The sequence below is a fragment of the Astatotilapia calliptera genome, chromosome 5, assembly GCF_964374335.1.
Source record: "Astatotilapia calliptera chromosome 5, fAstCal68.1, whole genome shotgun sequence".
In the NCBI taxonomy this organism is placed as follows: Eukaryota; Metazoa; Chordata; class Actinopteri; order Cichliformes; family Cichlidae; genus Astatotilapia; species Astatotilapia calliptera.
In genome coordinates, this window is record NC_137426.1 from 26,257,923 (window position 1) to 26,278,642 (window position 20,720).

At 39.1% G+C, this 20,720-nt stretch overlaps 2 protein-coding genes across 3 annotated transcripts; both read right to left on the reverse strand.

Moving 5' to 3' along the window:
- Positions 1-553: 553 nt before the first annotated feature.
- On the reverse strand, positions 554-8,530 carry LOC113022736 (rac GTPase-activating protein 1-like). 2 transcript variants are annotated; one of them, XM_026168471.2, is made up of 17 exons: positions 8,362-8,530; positions 7,918-8,026; positions 6,712-6,914; positions 6,359-6,513; positions 6,038-6,107; positions 5,836-5,889; positions 5,602-5,679; positions 5,361-5,478; positions 5,063-5,211; positions 4,784-4,948; positions 4,583-4,678; positions 4,196-4,394; positions 3,900-4,005; positions 3,607-3,739; positions 3,317-3,425; positions 2,990-3,098; positions 554-2,033 (listed from the first exon to the last, which is right to left on the reverse strand). In XM_026168471.2, the coding sequence occupies exons 2-17, from the start codon at positions 8,000-8,002 to the stop codon at positions 1,958-1,960; spliced, it is 1,905 nt and encodes a 634-aa protein (XP_026024256.1). In that variant the 5' UTR covers positions 8,003-8,026; positions 8,362-8,530; the 3' UTR covers positions 554-1,957. The 2 variants fall into 2 exon arrangements, with proteins under 2 accessions (XP_026024256.1, XP_026024257.1); XM_026168472.2 differs by having other exon boundaries at positions 7,918-8,011; positions 8,362-8,500.
- Positions 8,531-13,942: 5,412 nt separating this feature from the next.
- Positions 13,943-19,464, reverse strand: LOC113022738 (major intrinsically disordered Notch2-binding receptor 1-like). The gene is made up of 3 exons (XM_026168475.2): positions 17,461-19,464; positions 16,831-17,049; positions 13,943-16,546 (listed from the first exon to the last, which is right to left on the reverse strand). Exons 1-3 carry the CDS (start codon positions 19,462-19,464, stop codon positions 16,352-16,354), a joined length of 2,418 nt encoding a protein of 805 aa, XP_026024260.1. The 3' UTR covers positions 13,943-16,351.
- Between the last annotated feature and the right edge of the window lie 1,256 nt (positions 19,465-20,720).

The window sequence follows — 20,720 nt, forward strand, 5'->3', positions numbered from 1 at the left end:
GAAGCTCTGTATTAAATGAGGCCATAGAAAATCTATGTCAATGGGTTCAGCCTGGCTTAGCACTCTCCACAGCAACTGTTAATGGAATAACTATAAGATGTATAAATGATCACTGCTTTAATTCATAATAATGTTGGACCTCATCGCCTGCCCATTCAGCCCAACAGATTATGGAAATAGCTGTAATGACTATTGGAACAATGAGCCAAATTGCATTATCATTCAGTGCCACGTCAGCTTTGGAATAGCTGGTACGGTGCTTTTGCACTTTCACTGAAGATCTTCAATAGCAATGGCCAGCATTCAATTTACACCAGGAAAAATTAAGCATTAAACATGAAAGGTTTTAGGCTGTGCATTAATAACCTGCTGATTTAATAGGGTAATACTAATCCATGTTCAAGTATAAGAGGGTTTTGTTTAGACTGAATTACCAGTAACAAAATCATATCCTACACGTCTGGTCTTACATGCTCTACAGTCTTCTTTCAGCCGGGTTCCTCAACCCACATGTCTAACCTCTTGCACAAATACCACCTACCAACACAAAAGAAACACTCTTTGCGTTTTATTTTTAGTTCAGGCATTGACTTCCACGTTATATGAGCAAAGACAAAGGGATAAATGTTAAGATTCACAGGCTCTCTGATGAATGACAATCGTTTACACGTTATTTCATTAGAGAAAAAGAACCACATGAAGGAATACATGTACAAGGATGTATCAAATATGCATAAAATAATGCAGTATTACAGGATTCTTACAACCACAAACAGCAGGATGTAGTTTTCATAAGTCAAAATGTTTCAGTTTTTATCCAAATGAATATCCCCAAATGCCTTTATTTGAACCGGTACCATCACACAGAGATTTGCTACAGGTGATGATGAGAGCAGAAGACTGACTTTTCTTATCGTTAGTCTAATGGTGCAAGAAAACTACAAATACTTCACTGTGCATACATGCAAATGAGTTTTCACAGTAATACAATAAAACAGCTGAAGCTTTATTTTGTTATGACCGCATAAATGTGAGTCACAGATCTCTTGACTTAACCATCCCACATTAATAGAGTAACTTCTAAATATCTGCTGATATATTAAATGAAAGGAGTGCCAGGATTTCTGACTGATTACGTACATAGTATACAGTATGGTGTCTTTATAGGTTACGATTGCATATGGAAAGTGGTGCAACAGCAGCCTCTAGTGGTAAATGTTACCATGTAGAAAATACACTTTGGTTTTTACAGTGTGCAAAAAGCATTCTAATTTCCCAGTGGGTATCAGTGTTTACACAGAATATATTTTTTAAGTATTTGAAAGTTTTTCTCAAAAAAATGCCATGATTGGTAAAGATCAGAGCGTGTCAACATGAATATATAAAACAAAACATAAAATCATTAAAACAAATGTTTAAATGATACGGCAACCAATGCTCTCAACAAGCCAATATTAGTGATTCTCACCTCTTTGTTCATTCTAGCTCTTTGTGCTTTTCATGTGTGCTGATGCATACCAATGACTTTCTTATGGTCTATGATGCATCCATGTAACTGTGGTTACAACCACATGTTCAGGGAGGGGGGGGCAGCATTGAAAACAGCATTAAACATCACATGAAGTAGGAAATCTCAATCCCTAAATTAGTGTGAGTATGGTTGCTCGGTCATTAAAAACTCTTATAATCAGAGACGGAGCCGATAATAAAACATTAGTGATTAAAGATACAAAAAAACAAACCACAAATCCTACATTCTCTCATCTTTTAAAAAGAACAAAAATCTTGTTAGAAAGCTTTCTTAAAAAATATCTTCAGTAATTAAATTGGTAAAGTTATTGTGCTAAATTTGCATAGTCATATTCCAACATGATTATATAAATATACATATATATTCATTTACTGCAGTAAGTAACCTAGAAGCATAATGTAGTGAGGGGTTTTTCTTTCGTTACCATTACTTCAGCTGGGGGGAAGCAAAGAAGCTTCCTTGGCGATTACAGGCAGATGTCGCTTTGCTCTTGCTCCCAAATCTAAGGATGAAGAGGTCGGGGTTGAAGGGAGCACACAGAATTACAAGGTTAGTAAAAGTCATTTCAGACAAACAACTGAATCACTATTAAGATTATTGTTTTCAGGGAAAACCAGGAATCAATTCTTTATATGTGGACAACTGAGTTAACTTAATTTGATTATTGACTGCTCTCTATGCAGGCAGTCATGTTACCTACACGTGGCTTTTAGCGCCCTGAAAAACTTTCACAATCCAACATTTTCCAATTCTCTCTACCTAAAATATTGAGAGACAAATTTCTGCATATCCAATCTGAAGCCTTTAGTTAATATCATAAATGCATAGGAATATCCACAAGATGTTTTATTTCCCGCTGATTAAATGACAAGAACAGCAATGGATCTGCTCTAGTCCAGAGTCTCAGTAAGTACTGCTAGTGGCACAGCATGTTGTCGTACTTTTTACAATGTGACAAATTGAAATGTGTCATGTCTCTTGGAACCTATGAGGGAAGAAACAGCTTCACTTTTTTTAGACAAGTATGTGGATTTTGAATGCTGAAGTTCCAAAATCCTGAAGTCTCTACATGATGTTGCTCACAGGATGAGATGTGAGGTCAAATATGTCCAATATTCTGTCGTTTTGCCAGTTGATGCATCATATACAGTACCAAATAAATTATAGCCAGAATCTTTTTACTTATGTATTTTCTTGATTGCTTATCCACCTCAGGGTCTTTGTAATAGTATACAGAAAAATAAACTGGAAATGTAAAATTTGTCTGTCTTTAGCTCAGAATTAAAGTGTGTGTTTTGGAACTTCCTGAAGCTTGTTATGTTAAGGGCAGAGATGTGAAAAAACTAAACCATCAGATGTAAATTTGACTGATTTAAACTGATAACATTTCAGTCTGGATAAGATGTATGTTCGATCTTGTTTACTGTGAAAAGAATTGGAAAAAGAGAGTGAACTCACAAGGTGGTACTGGAGAGGGTGTGCTTCATGCGCTGAGACAGTGAACTGGAGGAAGGTGTTTTGGCCATCATCTGGTGCTCTGGAGTAGTTACTGGCCCCAGTATGCTCACTACAGATAAACCCATAAATCAACAGAACCTCAATTTAACAAGACAATATTATCAAATCTGTTGAGTATAAATGCTGAAAAAAAGGATTAAGGTTGGTTGATTTGATTCGATTTTTATCGTATGCCCATTTGCTCCACCAGTTCTAAAATCTAATCAAACCCACTTTTATCGGGGTATTCATTTTAGAGGAGCCTTAATGTACCTTTCATTGATTTACCTTTGTGGTTTGGAGTGTCAGTGTTGTGAGCATTGTCAATGCTTGCATTATCTGGATAAGCAAACTGGCTCCAATAGCTGTCTGGAATACTGAGCAAGCGCTCTATAACCTAAGAAGACAGGAAATAAATCCATTATTTATAGTCGAACACACTGAAGGACAAACACTGATCACTGAGGTACAACCATATACACCCACAAACACACACTATGTGCTACTTTATAAGACATGCATTAGAGTTCTAAACATAATGCCTATTCTGAGAAGCCAGTCCTTATTCTTCACTTTACCCTTGGTTGCCTGTTGGTGTCGTGCAGGATGGTCATAGGGTCTGGGTTAGGAACAGCATGACCTACAAGGGTGGGGCCAAACACCCTGGCCAGGTTATTTACATCCATCTTGGTGTCCACACTTCGAGACACCCTGATAATAGAAAGAAATTCAGTCTTCTTGAGCTGACCTTATAATGCAGATTCAAGATATTTCATAATTACAAACTGTAAATCTTGTGTGTTAAGCAGAGTAAATTAAAAAATAAGATAAAAGGATTCTTAACACGACTAAAGAAAGGAATGAAAATTACTTCTGCAGATGGATCATCACACATGCCAGTGTGTCTCGGTTTGGTTGAGGCAGCTCACTCATCGTCTGATACAACATAGCAAGACTGTTGTCATCATCCTGGATTTCTACAACATCCAAAAAAATAAATTAATAAATAATAAGTACATAAGATATTTTATATTCATGGATACTCTTCCCTCTTATCCCAGGCAGGAAATTCAACCACTCAGTGCAAATTCAGCTCTCTTAAAATAAAAGCGTCAAACATTCAAACACATACGAATTCCTGCAGGTCCTGCAGTCTCACGAACTCACCCGCTGCTTCCATGAAGGCTTTGTTGAGGTGGAAGGTGAGCAGTGGCTCTGGAAGGTTTCTGAGGAAGTCTTTGAGGACGCCTGCAATGACATTGATGTCTTCGACTTTGTTAAGAGGAGGTAGAGTCTTTCCTCTAATGAGCTTTTCCTTCAGCTCTTTCACCACACGCTCATGGCCAGAGACTCTGTACAGGCCAACCTGGGGTAAGGAGGAAAAAAGAAACTAGAGCTCAGCTCTCACTGTCCAGCCTTACTGTGACTCTGCTTTACTTTGAAGTAAAATACCTAATTAGATGGAAACAATCTACTGTAATCACTTAACGGAAAGGATTGAACTGTTAACATGCAAACAACAAGTAAACAGGGCTTCAATAATGCCTTTCCCACCTCATGTAGGCCTCTTTTTTCAATCTCCTTAATGCAGTAGATAACCAAAGCAGGGATCATTGGAGCAGTGAGTGGAGCAAAGTCAGCCAGAGTAGACTACACAAGAATTATATCAATTAATTACTATGTAGGTGTGAAAAAAAAAACAAATCATGCAAAATATATGGAATAGAAGCGATGAGACCAATAAGAACAATGTACCTCTGTGTTCTTGACAGGAGTATTAAGAGCAGTAGGATTACAGGGCATGGGACACAGGTCACGACACTCAGGATGGGCCACAGCCCTGCAATCCTGGCAGCGAAGATACAGCTTGCCAAACTTTGTTCTTCTTCCACATGACACACAAAACTCTGACCGGATCACCTTAGTGATAGAGGGAACACAACTCAATTAAACAGGCCAGTAGGGATTAAGAAGATAGAAATATAATCTCAGTTATTTACAGTGAATTCATTTTAGTCAAGAATTTAGCCGTACTGTTTTGGAGATGAAGTGATGTTTCTTTCCTCCTTCATTAGTTTTGGGAGTCTGGAGTTGGGCTGGAAATTCTGAGACAGGTGTTCTGGGAGCCTCGCTGACAGTTTCAGAGTTGTCAGTAGTTGGTGTATCAATCCAAGATGGAGCAACTGCACATGTAAATCAAACCCCAAAACACTGAGGAAACTCACCAGTCCAAATCACTTATTTCAAGCGTACATTGGTTGTTTGGTATGATCATGTTGCTTTCAAGTGTGTTCGTAAGAGGCTATAAATAAAAGATGAAGAAAATTCTTACCGCTCTTCTTTCTGCTGCGCGTCCAGTAGGGCACGGTCTCAATGGTGGAGACGGCCTCAACAGCGCCACCATTTACAGGTACAGTGATGGTTGTTTTGGCCACAATGGATTCATTCATCTGAAGTGTAAGGAAGGAGATATTTCATACTAATTCATAGATACAATCACCTAAACTTAGGCTTTCAGATCCAGACTTTTTTTAATGTTATTTAGCACATCCAGCTGCAGAGGTCAGTATTACCCTATCTGATGGGCATCCAGTAGAGCGAGGCTTCTTCACTGCCTGCAAGTGACCTTCTGAAGGTTTTCTGGAGGAACGCTGTGGATTGAAATTGAATTTTCAGAACCAAAGTAAATATCAAGAGACATCTGATGTCCCTTCTGACACTGAAACATGTCAAGATGACAGAAAATAAAAAAAATCAATGCAAGAAAAGATTCATGTGTGCAAAATGTGATTTAAGGCATGACTCACTCGTTTCTGTCGTCTGCGCAATCTAACATTCTTCATCACAGATGAATCCCAGTCCTGCAGAAAACCACAGCATTTTACATTCACTTGGCCAATTTACTATCAATGTTTCTCAAAAACAAACAAAGAAAAAAAAAAAACAACTATGCTGTCACACCATTTGATCAGCAGTTCTCATAAGATAAACCTTTAAGGATCATTTTACCAAAGAGTCATCCGTATGGTCGTAGCTGATGTCTGACACCAAAGAAGCTGATTCATCAATAGTAGTCAGTCTGTAAGACAGATCAAGTTAGTTGTCTGTGTATATGCCAAGTTTAAGAATAACACGGTTTTAATCACGCATATGAAATTCTCTCCCTTAAAATGTTCATGCATATGTGCTAACCTGCTACACGCAATAAAAGTTTAGCTTGTCTTTGCTCAGAGTATAGCCATTTCTTCTCAGCTTGTTTTTGTCCCTCTCCCATGCAAAGAAAAAAAGGAGAAGAAGAAGAAGAAAGAAACAGAAGTGTCTCCTTCTGACCTTCGGCTGGAGTTGAGGTTGCTATTTGCAGCTTGTGCTGCCTGGGAGTGGGCACTGAGGAAGGCCAGGGCTGAACGTTGTTCCTCACTGAGGAGGACGCTGCCACCGTTGTTCTCTGAAACCAGCAGCTCTCGGATCAGCTGTAGCTGCCGCTCCTTTTATACGCAAGGTTGAAAGAAACATAACTGTCAGTCAGCAACAAATTAATATTGTAATCTTCACAGTGAAATGGGCATCGTCATTATCTGAATATGAATCTTCATCTATTCTTTCTCCATCTAATTTCACATCAGCAATCCTGCTGGTTACATAAAGAAAGAGTAGAAAGAAAAAAAAACCAGAGTAGCACTGACTAGCTTCTCATATACGGCCTCAGCTTTCTGCCGCCGGCGGATCTCCACGTCCACCTGGTTTCGAGCGTGTTTTAGTTTGACCTCCAAGGCTCCCCTCTCCGTCTCTGCTTTAGCCAGCATCTCCTTACTGGAAACTAACTCCTCGCCTGCCTGCAGCCATTTCTTGCGGCAATCCTCAAAGTTCACTGCCATCTGGAGGAACTCTGGAAAACAAGACAAGGGGATTGCTGTATTGCTGCTGTGCACACTATACAGTTCATTATTTTTATTACAAAATTTATGTATAAGTTCAACAAGGAAGATCTGTATCTCCTCATCTGTCCATTTTTACAGTGTTTGGCTGTTAGTCTATTTATTACATCACTTCTACTTTCCCACGCTGCAAAGCTCAATGCTAACACCATTGCTGTAGTCCAATCATCTTTCTTCAAACCAATTACCCTCAACTCTTCTTTAAATAGTACTGCTTATCTTTCATTCTCTCTTCCAGACTCCTTTGTGCAACCCACCTCCTCCCCATCCTTGCTTCATCCAAGCCTCCATCTTATCTTCAACGCCACAATCAGCATCTACACTCAAGGGGATCATGTCTTAATTCCCATCACTGCTGGGATTTTGTTCTGTTGTGATGGATCATTGGATTGTAATCGTCAAATAGCATAACTGAATTCTCTGTTACAATAAATCATGTTCAATTGCTTCTAATGATGGCTCCTAATTGAGATTTAGATCTGTTATTTATAATCTATACTATTTAGAAAGAGGACAAAAACATAAGATTGTTTGTAGTAAGTGAATAAATAAAAAATAAATGGAGATGATTGTGACTTTCTATTTATTTTACTAGACTCCAAATAGTTATTTCAATTTCTATTTGTATCATCAGGTGCGTTATCAATATTCACTAGCTTTCTATAACCCTGACTGAGTGAACCTTTAAATTACTAATGCAGAGGCTCTATAATCAGTGCTGCTTCTGTGTCCATACAATTCATCACACCCTCTAACAAGTACTCGGATGGGAGGAGCAGGTTGGTGTTAATAAGTTGGCTGAAATACATCCACCTTAGTACAGCTACCAAATATAACACAATTCCAGAGCAGACGCGCTTAATGCTGTTACTTAATGCTTACAAACACTGCAGTTTCACTGAAAGGCTTCTACAAAGGTGACTAATACCAAAGCTACGTAAGAAATTAACTTACGTGGTTCAATGCTCTCATTCAGGCCGTCGACCTGGGCTCTGAGACTCTCAAACTGGTTGTACAGGTTCAATGCTGACAGCTCCATGGTGTCTTTCTGTAGATGTGTTAGCTGAAGATTAGTGAGACAATGTTCCTTTCACTTTAATTACACTTCACACTCTCAGTAATGAATCAAGTCAAAATGGGCAGTCACGTTAGACAAAAGGTTTATCGTATGACAAATAAATACTAAGTTTGTTTCCTTGTTGTTTAAGCACTAATATTGGCATTATCGTCAGTTTATTCAAACACTCGCAAGCGGCTAAGCTAACTCCATGCTAGGTTTATCATTACGATGAAGTCACTGGCATGCTAGCGCTAACTTTAGCAGGCTTGAGGTCAGCTGACTGTGCAGCCTATCGTTAAAGTAACCGAAAGAACACTGAAACAACAAAAACAACGTACCTATGCAATAAAGATGTTGTAACAGTGTGACGGGCAATGTAATGTAACACAATCCGATGCTAAGAGGGACGCTTATCCCCACAGTAACAACAAAGCCACACCTGCCCGATTAAGTTTACACATTCTTCTCCAAAGTTCAAAATCAGCGCCGCTTTTCTTACTCGTCTATTGAAACCGGAAGTTTGTGCGCCCTGGCACCCCCATGGAACCGGAGTTGTAACTGCACCATAAATGTGCGGCTCTTTATGTCCGATACACATATGCAGGTGTTACAATCTGTAATATCCATTATATATATCGTTAAAATACATCAAATGCAGTACATAGACACATGTTTCATATAAATATACTCTATAAATTTCTTATTTTCTTTAGCCCACATAATTAAACATTTCAGTTACATAAAACATGCAAATTTTGATTTTATGTACTGTATAGCCTATATAATAAGTATGTAGTCCAATAGGTATAAAATCCAGAAAGCTACACAACATAGGGGGGGTTCATTTACAAACACAAGTCTAACTTAGTTTCACACCCTTATTTTCTTAGAAAAACAAAAACAAAAACAATCAATGCTTACATGCTTAAATTTACACAAAATGCCAGAAATCTGCAGTCATGAACACATTTTTCACCAACATCTCAAAAACTATTAAAGATTAAAGGTGAGTGGATTGAATGACCGCTATATTAAACAGTTTAAAGGTAATGTTTGAAAAGCACATGCCAACTCAGAGTGTAATGAAAGAAACAAAACCTTAAATAAACACTGCATTCTTGATGGATTTTTACTGACTTAGTGCAAGCAATCGTTGCCAGTACGATTGTTTATTATGTTATTATTACTCTATGTGTTAATGTGTTGCATCATCTGTTATAGGTTTCCCGTTCATTTTTAGTTGTGTTAAATACATAAATAAAAAATACAGTGAAACAATAAAACTGGGGTTTCTGACAGTATTCATCTTTGCTGAAGCTCCACATAACTGCACTGGACCACATCCACACATACAGATGTCACATTGCATATGGACAAAAATCAAGCCATGAAGTCACAGCTAAACCTCAATTTCCTCTGTATCTCATTGTAAATGTGTATAGTGAAAATACTGCAAAAATGCATGCTGTTCTATCTGTAAACCTTAATAATGTGGTCTGGGTGTTCTATGAATGTTCCAAGAACCAATAAACACAAAATAGTTTGAACTGGCCCTCATCTTCCAAGATGGAGTGGCACATTCCCTCTATGTCTGATTTCCTTCCAACCTTGACCCATTCCCTCTATGTCTGGTTAAACCCTTAAAATTGTGCATTCATATCAGTGTAGCAATGTGAAGAAAATACAGGCAGAACTAAGAAGATCCAGTTTTTCTATGAAAAATTCACTATGTGTATGGAAACATTGTTATCCTTTGCAAAAAAAAAAAAAAAACAAGCTCACAAACAAAAATGCAGAAAACCTGTTCAAATTTAGTTCTTACCACTGTGTGTTTTTAGTCAACAACAATCCATATACTGCCATGCCTCTGCTTCTCTTTGCAAATAAACAAGTTTACCTCAAGCTGAAGTGGAGAAAGTGATGATGGTGTACGAAAGACGCCTGCATGAAACAGGAGGAGATGTGATGAAAGAAATTGAATCAATCAGGACGGTTCCTCAGGTTTGTGATGATCATTTGACATAAACTGACTGGACTGACCAACTCAGCTACAAGAAAACAAAAAGGTCACCTATGTTAATCATGACATAATCAGAGAAATTAAGGGTTTAAATCTCAAGACATGTACAGATCATAGTAAAGAACAACTTTGCATGTTCTTGGTGACTGTGAACAAAGTTTTGTGATAAATGAATGCAATCTATAATATTTGTGAATCATGAACACATTGCCATTAAGCTTGCATAGAGTTTCAGTGATGTTTAATAATGAATTCGTGTTCAGGACTTAGGTTTTCATATTTGTATTTCGGTTAAATATCAGTCTATTGAAAATAAAACAGCTAAAGTCAGGTGAGAAACCTCAAGCCTGCTTATTGTATGCACACAATTTAAATTTATCACCCATAACATACATCTGGACACCTGTAAAGTAAATCTCACATAATTATGATATATTTATTTAGATCAGCATCTCGCAGTAGCCATAACTTATTTTGCACACTATGCTTAAAAGATCAAATTTGGCCACATCTCCCTCAACATTAGTTAAAAATAATTTGTTCATTAGATGTACAGTTTTCACAGCACTTGTAGAAAAAGCTCCTGGTAGCGCTCACACGTGAAAACCAAATTCGATTGTTGGCTCCTGCCCCCTCAACACGTAAACCTTAGCACCTTGACTCCCAGTGTCACCCAAGCGAGGTGAAGGGATAAACATGTCGGCTTTATTTATTCAGAATAAGTTTCCCATAGTTATCATATTTAAAAAAAAAAAAAATCTCATTTAGTTTCACAGTTTCGATAAGTATTTTAATAATTGTAATATTGCAATATGTAATGTATTTTAATCATCGATTCATCACAAAATATTTAAAGAAAATAAATCATCTTCGTGCGGAAAAAATAAATAAAATAAACAAAAAAAACCCGTGTACAATAAAATTGGTGTACTGTGAAATATTGTCCGAGCGTTTAACTGCGCCTTTGATAAAGACGTTTCGCCCTTTTTCCCTACAGAATAAAATTTACCTGAAATGTATAACAAACGCCTGTTTATAATGATTTATGCCCAACTTTTAACTTTAAACTATTTTACAAACGCAAATTTCAAATTTAAAAAATAGCTATCCGTTACGCTTTTACAATAGCCTATGAAGGTTAGAATTTAAACTAAATAAGCTGCTGCATTTGTCATTTTTTATTGAAAATATCTCTCCGTAAATGTTGTAAAGTCAAATAAAACTGGCAAATTAAAGTAAATCTCTACACCGCACCAGCCTTTTTTACACAGTATAGCCTCATAAAATCGATACAGCTGTGACATTAACCAAAAACACCAAGATGTACCAGAATCCTCTTGCTATACCATGACCTGGTTACAGGGTCCAAGGAGTTTCCTTATATTGCATTCAGGGGATTCATTGACCCCAGACCCACTGCAGCTGACGACACCTTTTACGTGCTGCAGAGTCCGAGGGAGAACACCATTCCACCGCCTCACCAGACTCACCAGCTGGTATGATGGTGCTCCCTGCTGGGTCAAGCCTCCATTCTCAGGGCAGTGGAATCAGGACACTGGTTCCCTTCAGATAATGCCACTGCTGATAGAAGCAGCAGGATGAATTCATAACTGCGCAGTGCAGTACTATAATCTCTCCTCAAATTTGTCTGACGTCGGTTGATTGGACTGCTTTTAACAGTGGAACTCCATAAGGACCCAAAATGTGCTGCAAAAACAACTCAAAATTATGTTCTTAATTGTTTTTTATCGCAGAGCTCCTCCTTTCCTTTGGAAGACTTTCATTAGCAGCAAGGAATGGTGATCTAGCTGCTGCATGAATTTGGATGTCAGTGGGACAGTGGTGGTGCAGGCAAACTCTGCTTACACCTGCAAACATTTAATAATTACAAAGTAAAATGTAAAAAAAAGTGTTCTGTGGACCCCAACAATATGATATAGGATAAGGTTAGGCGATTGGACGAATATATCGACCACCGACGATAGTCTGAGGCTTTCACCGATCATTTGTACAAGAGCGATTTATTTATTTGCCCATGAGTATGTTTGGTAATAATGTTGGTGGAAGCTAAGAGAAGCAGTCAACAGAAAAAAATAATAGGGTTGTTTTAACAGCACCCTCTTCCAGCTGCGAACAAATTCATTCATTCATTTACTCAAACTCATAACAAAATAAATGGACTTGTGCCTGCACAGCTTTCAAGCTTGGAGATGCGTTTCAAAAAAACATGTCCTGTAATAACACATAAAGCAAACCTGTGGCTAAACTAAGAATCATTTCGAAAACGAATATTACTAGTTCAAAACTGCCTTAGACCTTTGCTGTTCTTCATGCTATGGAAGAATGTCTGTCCATGACCAATTTAAACTTAAGTGCCACAAAAACACAGCCCTATATCAGTAGTCCTGTGCATATTCTCTATAGTAACAAATGACATTTGCACATTAACATCACACACAGAGAGTAAATGCTTTTTATTATGTGTGATAAACAGGACACTAACATGATTGGCCAAAAGTTGGAGAAAAGCCACAGTTGTCCTTCCCAAAAGGTTGATTCTGTCCATCTGGACGTAGTGGGAGAAACGTTTCGTCACTCAACCAAGTGACTTCTTTAGTCTCAGCTGACTGCAGGTTTCCCCAAACTTATAAACAGTACATTCGCACAATGACTGAAACCAGCCCACTAGATGATTGAGCATACACACAGTTGTCTGTATTTGGCTGAGATTCAGCACTTCAGCACACGTCTTCTTCTGCAGCTTTCTGAGCATCTCCTTCTGTGGACACGCCACTTCACCCATCACCACAGCAACCACCTCTTGTCCTCCACCAAGCCTCTAAAAACATACTGTTACCAACTTTACATATTATGTTAGAAAAACATACTTACACAGATAACGGTTCAGATGTTTCCTCACAGAGTGGAGTCTTGCCTAGGATTTTCATCACTTTTAAAAATATCATTGCTCGGCACAATCAAAGGCATTGGTTACTACTGACAACAAGAAATAACCATTTTTTAGTAGTGGGGAGGGAGGGTAACAGTATGCAATATACTCAGTTTTAGGTATTCAGTGTTAACTGTAGCTAGGCTCAAAGTGTTAATGCTAGCTTATTTTAAAAAACAACATTGGCATATGCAAAAACCTAGGGTGGCACTACGGGTGGCAAGAGATTATTTTAGGGTGGCACATAACACCCTTGTTGATCCGCCCCTGAGTATAAGGCGGCTGTGGCACTACAAAGTGCTGTTTCTTTGTTATTTATTGTAGACTGTACTATTTTTTATTCTTTATCATGCTGTTGCAACACAACAGTTTCACTTGTGGTATCAATAAAGTATATATTTATCTATCTATCTATTTATTTAAACAAACAAATAATCATCATGGGCATTTTTAATATTCCTGAAATGTATAGAACAAAAGTATTAAATGTTTTTATTTTTTTTAAGATTTTCACATGAGGCCACTTAGTTTGACATGCCTACCTTACTGACTGTGAGTAAATATTAGTCAGTGATATCAGTAACTTTTATATATAGACTATGCAGTTTTCACTATAAGTTTTATTCAGAGTAAGCCACCACAATATATATACTTCCTGCTCTTTCTGTGTATATTATTGAATGCAATACAGCAATGGGAAATTATGTGTGAAATTATAAAGTTGTGAAACAGTGAGTAATTGTGCCTTGTGTCTCGTTGCCATCATCGTGCCAACTGGGATGCAACCAACAGCATCATTAATCAGCAGCGGATGGCATATCTGGGTGTAGCAGGAGCTCTTTGTGCAAGATTTAATGACAACAACACACACACACGCTTTCAACTGCAGAACTTACATGTAAGTGTCCATATTAGAACAGTTTACAATTCAAAAAAAGGTTTTAGCTGGTTTATTTTTTTAAATGAGCATTACTTCAGAACTGTCTGAGTACTTCAAGTCCACTATAGCTGATTTGAGATAATCAGATTTGTCAGTCGATGCGTCCTTTATGTCTTTATCAATTATTCATCTTTATTTGTACATTTCCTCTAGTCATGGATCATTTGACTGCCAGAATATCTCTTTTCCCCTCTAATCAGCAGCTCTTTCTTAAAATGGATGGACTTGTTCTGTCTGCAAGTGTAACCACACACTTGAGGAAAAATGAGACATAATTAAATTTGCAGTGCAGTTCTTTTCTGCAGGATTTCCCCCATTCTCTGTGTTGCTATAAGTGCATGATTATGATATATTACATTTAGGTTTGCATTTAGAGTTTATTAAATCAGACAAACTGCTGTAAAAGGCACACACCCCTTTTAATGAGTTTATGCAGACAGGCAAGTCAACAAACATCCTTGCATCATTGAAGCATTGCACACCAGAAAACTGTATGGTGACATGTTTTTCTTACATTCGCGATCAAGTTTTCTTTTTTAGGCATTGTTTACTCGAATAACAAGTTTACAGATTTCCTCTGTCTGTCTAAAAGTTGCGTGGATACTACAAAAACAAGATCGACATTACAAACAAAAGTGTTATGTGCATTTCAAGACTAAAAAAGTATGAGGATGGTCTAATGCACAGAAGTTTGAAAGGAAGCACCCTGCAGATTGTGCTGAGTTAAGTCTTCTCACTGGCACCATTGGAAAGGTAATGGATCCACAAACAGCCTCATGGGGAGCACTTGGCAGGTATATAGTGCATCTACTTAGGCCCATACACTGAAGCACGACCCACTCTCTCTATACATCCTGTGTAAAGTGAAGTTTTTATGGCATGACAACTGTCCAATCCACATCAGAGGAAGATGTGCACCTAAAAGATGCAATGCAATCCAATTAGTCCTGAAAAATACTGAAGTTGAGCAGCTTACAATGTTACATTTTTGTTGAGGTGGTGTATTTAATTCAATTATCTGGTCATTGAAAGGCTGTGGTTTCCGATGAGGATGTATTAGATTACAGTCTACTGTAAGTGTGCTTTATATTTTAACCACAATAAAGGGAACTCTGCACATTACATCACAGCCTTACTTTGGAGTTCAAGCAACAGCACTCTGACAGCAAAAGCTGAAAGATAGAAGCTTTACACAGGTAGTTTTGTTGCAGAGATATATTGTTGTATCCCACTATAGATGAACAGATTTGACATCAGCCGCAATGTATTCTTTAGTCAGGGACAAAAAGTTAGCATACTTAGTTCACAGGACGTTTTCAAAGGACAGCAGAGGAATCTGCTAAGTGAGTCTGCAAAAATGTGGAAAAGCTATTGGCAAGTGAGTACTGTGAAAAGATAATGTGCATAGGTGGACTCCAAAACATCCCATCAATTAAATTACAAGTGGAATCATCCACTCAGAGAGTGGTTACTGGAAAGGGCTCCCTCCTTTTTTCACTGCTCCAGAGCCAAAGCATCACGAACGACAACAAAAACAACAACAACTTTCATTTCGTGAAACCTGACGCTTGGTAAACACTCTGCTCCACAAGTCAGACACATTCAAAAATGGATTAGACAGTTTGAAAATGGGCGAAAACTCTATAAAAATATTATTTTTTTAATAACTTAACATTTTATGAGCAGTATATCTTTTAAAGTACAAGAAGAAATGTTGAAACTAAACTTAATTATAAAAAGAAATCCAACTCTATTTATAAATTACAGATGTTAAACTCTGATTTACTAATGAAACAATTATCTTACATAGAGGTGAAATAAGCCCTAGTTTGTTCTCAGGCGAACAGCAAGAACAAGTCAGGCAGTGTTCAGTGCTCAAGCATATTCACAATGCATTTTTTAACAGTGCTGTTTCTCAGAAAAGTGCAGACGAAAGGAGGGGAAAAAAAAAAGTCCCTTTTGCATTGGCTCAGTATTACTAGTTTCAACATATGCTATCAGTTACTGTAGAACTGTTTAAAACCTTTAAAGTTAGTTACTTCCTTTGCAGTCGCTTCAGTTTAGTAGGAACATAAGTCATGAAATAAATCATAGCAAATGGGAGAAAAAAATGGCACGGGAGATGATTTACAGTGTGTATGTAACTGTACGAGGGAATGGCTATATGTAATTTCCAGTAACAGTTAAAATCCTCCTGTATTTCTGAAGTAATAAATAATGATGGTGCATGCAGAGAAATAAAAGGAGGTATTGATCATTCGCAGATCATCAAACCCGCTCAAGAGTCACAGTCTCTCCTCCACTAATCTCAATAAGAATCCCATATATGGTCCTAGGCACAGCTCATAGCTGCTGAAAATAAATATATTAACAAATTAAATGAAATCAGGCAAGAAAGTGAGTTTTCTGGAAGAGGCTTCACTGGCCCATGGTGCAAATGGGAATGACGATGATGAGAATGATAGTCACTGCAGTGGCTATAAGTGCAATCAGCTTGCAGATCTTGGCCCGGCGGAGATCAGCTTCTTTACGCCTGAGTAGAGCATCGTAGCCTGGATTGTAGATGTCGTCCATCCAGAACTCCATGTTGTTCGGGTTCAGAGACTCGGGAGCCTGAGGGACATAATTCCATTTAGTTTCTATACCAAGTAGATATATATTTATTATTTCACACTTGTTCCATGTTTTTATTGGCTGACCATTCATTTCCTTTTGCACTAAGACATTAAATGTGCAACACATAAATATAAATAAAGTTTGACTGATCGATATGGATGTCAGCTGACTCTGCATTAGGCACTGATATTAGGCAATCAAAAAAAAAAAAAATCATACAACATATTTGCTTGTGTCATTTCCACACTGCTTGTGTCGCTTTAAAAGTCAGAAATTCTTGCCTGTAAGTCCAATGGTGAGATTCGTGCTTCTCTGTCATCTACAGTCCATATTGGTCTTCCCCTTCCCTCGGCCAATCTGGGGTCCAGGACCTTTCCAGAGCTTAGCCCCCCTGTGAGACTGCTGTCTTTGTGGTGGAACAGGGATGAGTTAAACACTTGTTCCACCAGGCTGGCAGGCTTTTGGGAGAGTAGGTTAGTGGTGCTGCCCGACTGATCTGCCTAGAATAAATATGCACCAAACACAGATTTTATGTATGCTGTTTAGATGACAACACATCTTTAAAGTATTTAAAATTCCGTAAGTCGACAATGTTAGTTATGCTAAATACCACAATGTATACACATTTCAATATACTTCTTTTCAGTCTTGACCAAATCTTAGTCATCCTAAAAGTTTAAACCAATAGCTCACTTGTCAAACAACCACATAATCACAGATGTCTAGTCGGCAAAATACAGAGTTAAAAACATGCCTTTTTGAGGCTGAACATCATGTTTATACTCATGGCTGAAACTGTTGTGTACATTTAAGGGCGATTAATTATATGCTTATGAACTAATCTCTAATCTAACATTTATTTTTTGTATCATAGAAAATATAGGATCAAATACTATGTGGAATTACTCTACCTGCCCGGTTTTTCTTTGTGAAGCTTTGCCATCTTTACTTTTCGAGAATGACACAGTCCAGTCTCTTGCAGAGTTAGACACATTCAGTTGTTTGGAGTCAGAGACACTTTTCTCTTCAGGCTGGGTTTTAGAGGCACGACTAGATGATGCATCCTTCTTCCCTTCTTTCACGCCCTTTGAATCTGCCTGACCTTTGCTGCTTTCTGTTTGATCTCCTGGAGTATTCCAACGGCTCCAGTCCAGACTACTGGAGCTGGTAGCGGGAAACAGATGTCCAGATGCAGACAAAGGTTGAGGTTCTGATGATTCGGAAGGAGTTAAAGGGTGGCTCATGAAAGAGGAGACACCACTAAGAGGTTCAAGCCATCTCCCACCTGTAACTTGTCCGCCACCTCCGGGTGGCTGCTGGATCTTTTCATCTAATCGCTGTAAAGCAGAAAGTACCTGGGAAATCTCAGACTTCACATCATTCAGCGATTCTAGTTGTCTTTCTATCTGGCTCATACGAAGCAGTAACTTACAGACACTGGCTTTCAGCCCATCGTCACTGCTTTCTAGAGAGTGAAAGAGCCTCTGGAGTTGACCTAGCCGGCCACGTCTAGCCTCAGGGGTGTCCTGGTTAGCGGTGCTATCACTGGGGTGCAGGACTCCTGTGGAACCACACATACTAATGTCATCTAAGAAACGAAAGATTGCACTGATGTCATCTTCCCCAAACTCAGGGTCATCTAATGAGGTCATAAAAGAGAGGCGATCAGCATGAACAAGGCTACGGAGTCGCCGAGGGTCCGGTGGGTCTGTCTGTGTTGCCTGAGCTTTGAATCCATCAGCTCCACCTGGCAATCCACTATCTCCACTCTCTCCTCCTGAAGACCCCCCAAAGCCCCTACTGATAGCAGGGGTTGAACGTCTTGGAAGTTGCCCCCCTTGTGATTCTATGCCCATCCCAATGCTGTCTAGGCCTAGCCGATCCTCTAGACTGTGACTTTTACTGCTCCATGCATGCTTTTTTGTCCTAGGAGGTTGAAGGTGCCGTGGGGATGGCTCCGGGATAGAGCCGGGTCCGAAATACGTTGAGTCCTGTAGGTCATCCAAGCTTTCATGTTTAACTCGCTGCTCTGGAGTCTGGTAAACTGCTGTTGGTGATGGGTAAGGATTAGGGATCATATCAAAGCTGAGATTGTCGAATCCTTTCTGCCCTTTGTTGGGACTGGGAGACTCACTGCTAACAGTGACCTGGGGTATTAAAGGTGGCTGGTTGTGGAAGTCTTTCCTGAAGATGGTTCTCTTCTGGTCAACCGATGTTCCCTGTTCAGCTTCAAACACCTCCACGGTGGCAGAATCTCCACTAGACTCACTGTCTGTTTCCAAAGGTAGGTAGATATTCTTCATTGCGTTGTCAGAGATTTGACTGCTAGGATACAGAAGGGTGGTGTGAGGCAAGTCGAAAGACACAGCCCTCGCTCTTATTGGGGGGGAGGACACAAGTGAGATAGGATCTGGGGGAAGACTTGCTCGTTTCCGCGCTGAGTAATTTGATTTTGGAAAAAGCAAGTGCTGGTCAATTGGCTGGCCACTGGAGTCAGAGTGGGTGCGTACTCGTTCTCGACCAGGGATATTCAGCTGGTGGATCCCAGGCAGACTGGGGCCTGGGGACTGGTCAACAGGCAGGACAGTGGGAGCTCTCATTGGTTGGCTCCCTTCAGAGACCCCACCCGTCATCTGAATAAGATTGAAGATAGTTACTATGTCAGCAGCGACACCTATGGGTGATAGCCCCTGGCCTCTGGTAGAAACTCTGTCCCTGAACAGAGTGGCTGGGAAACAGGGATCCCTGCTAGCTGCAGCAAAGAGCAAACTCCTGAGCTCAATAAGGTGCTCGAGGTCAAAGCGGCTGCTGACCATACGACAAAGATCCTGGAACGTAAGCCACTGGCGCATATTGGCCAGTTCCTCCAGGATCCCCAGAAGAACTCCAGGGTATTCCTGCTGCAGGTTAGCCATGGTTGCTCACCTGACAAGCAGAAGAAAGCAGTTAGGATAGGCAAAGTTTGCTACAATTTAAATATAGCAATTCTCAAATGCAAGACAATGCCACAAAACTACTAAGTATTAAAGCCACTTAAACATGATTGCAAAGGGAATTGAAGTCCTATATTTGACCAGTCAAAAAGTGAGTGAAGATAAAATAGTTTCCCCAGGAAAGCATGTTTGTTGAATTACTTAAATCAGAATAATGCACATGCTGTGTATAAATAACAAAAAACAATAGTGATGTAAGTGAAGTTATTGTAGCCTAGGCATTACTACTACTACACATTTCTTTTGTATTATTATTATAAAAATATAGTTTACCGGTTCTAAATGATGTCTTACTCATTTTACAGTCACATTTATTATGCTGAGGTTCTTATATTAGCTTACAAGTTTCTGTTAGTTACAGAAGTGATTCAGACACCTTCCTGTACAGAGGATACTTTTTTCAGTTTTGGAAAGCGACCTTATTCTGGGGTCCTAAAATAAACGATCATCTGATCTGATGACGGCGTCACACTGCGCACACTTACCTCACTGGACATTTTTAATCCACCTTTTCTATTAACAGCTTCAGGGCATTTACTGAACAAATGAAGACCATATGGATGAACATACTGACGTGCATTTGGAAACTCCAATTGTTGCATTTGTAAATGATCTAAATATACAAACAGTATGGACCGCTGTCTTTCTTTTGTTTTTAAAGAGAAAAAAAAGACCATGACCTCTTTTGGATTAGTGTGTCAGATGGGATAAAACCAATTACAGAAAAATGCTGCAAATATGCAATTTAGGTTGTAAACACGTCGGTAACAGTGAAGCATATCCCAAGGCAAACCTAAGTGTATTTCCACTTACCTGAATCTACCAGTGCAGAATTACAGCCACGCCTGTATCCATCAACCAAACATCCAGATTTACACTGACAGAGAAACCGTATTCCAAATAGGTCTGGTGTAGCATCGTTTTAGTCATTCTTCTCACGGGCTTCTCTGCGTTTGAATCAGTGTCGAGCCCACAGCCCAGGCAGGAGAGGAGAAAATTAGAAATCAGGTCATCTTCCCACAAGTCCCTGCAGTCCCCTAAGGGACCTCAAAATACATCCAAACGGTTTCCCCTCACCACAGATCAGCGACGACACTTGTAAAGTCAACAGTACACCGACATTTCTAACTGACACAGTGCAGGAGAAACACTCTTGGCAGGGCACTGTGATGTGCAAG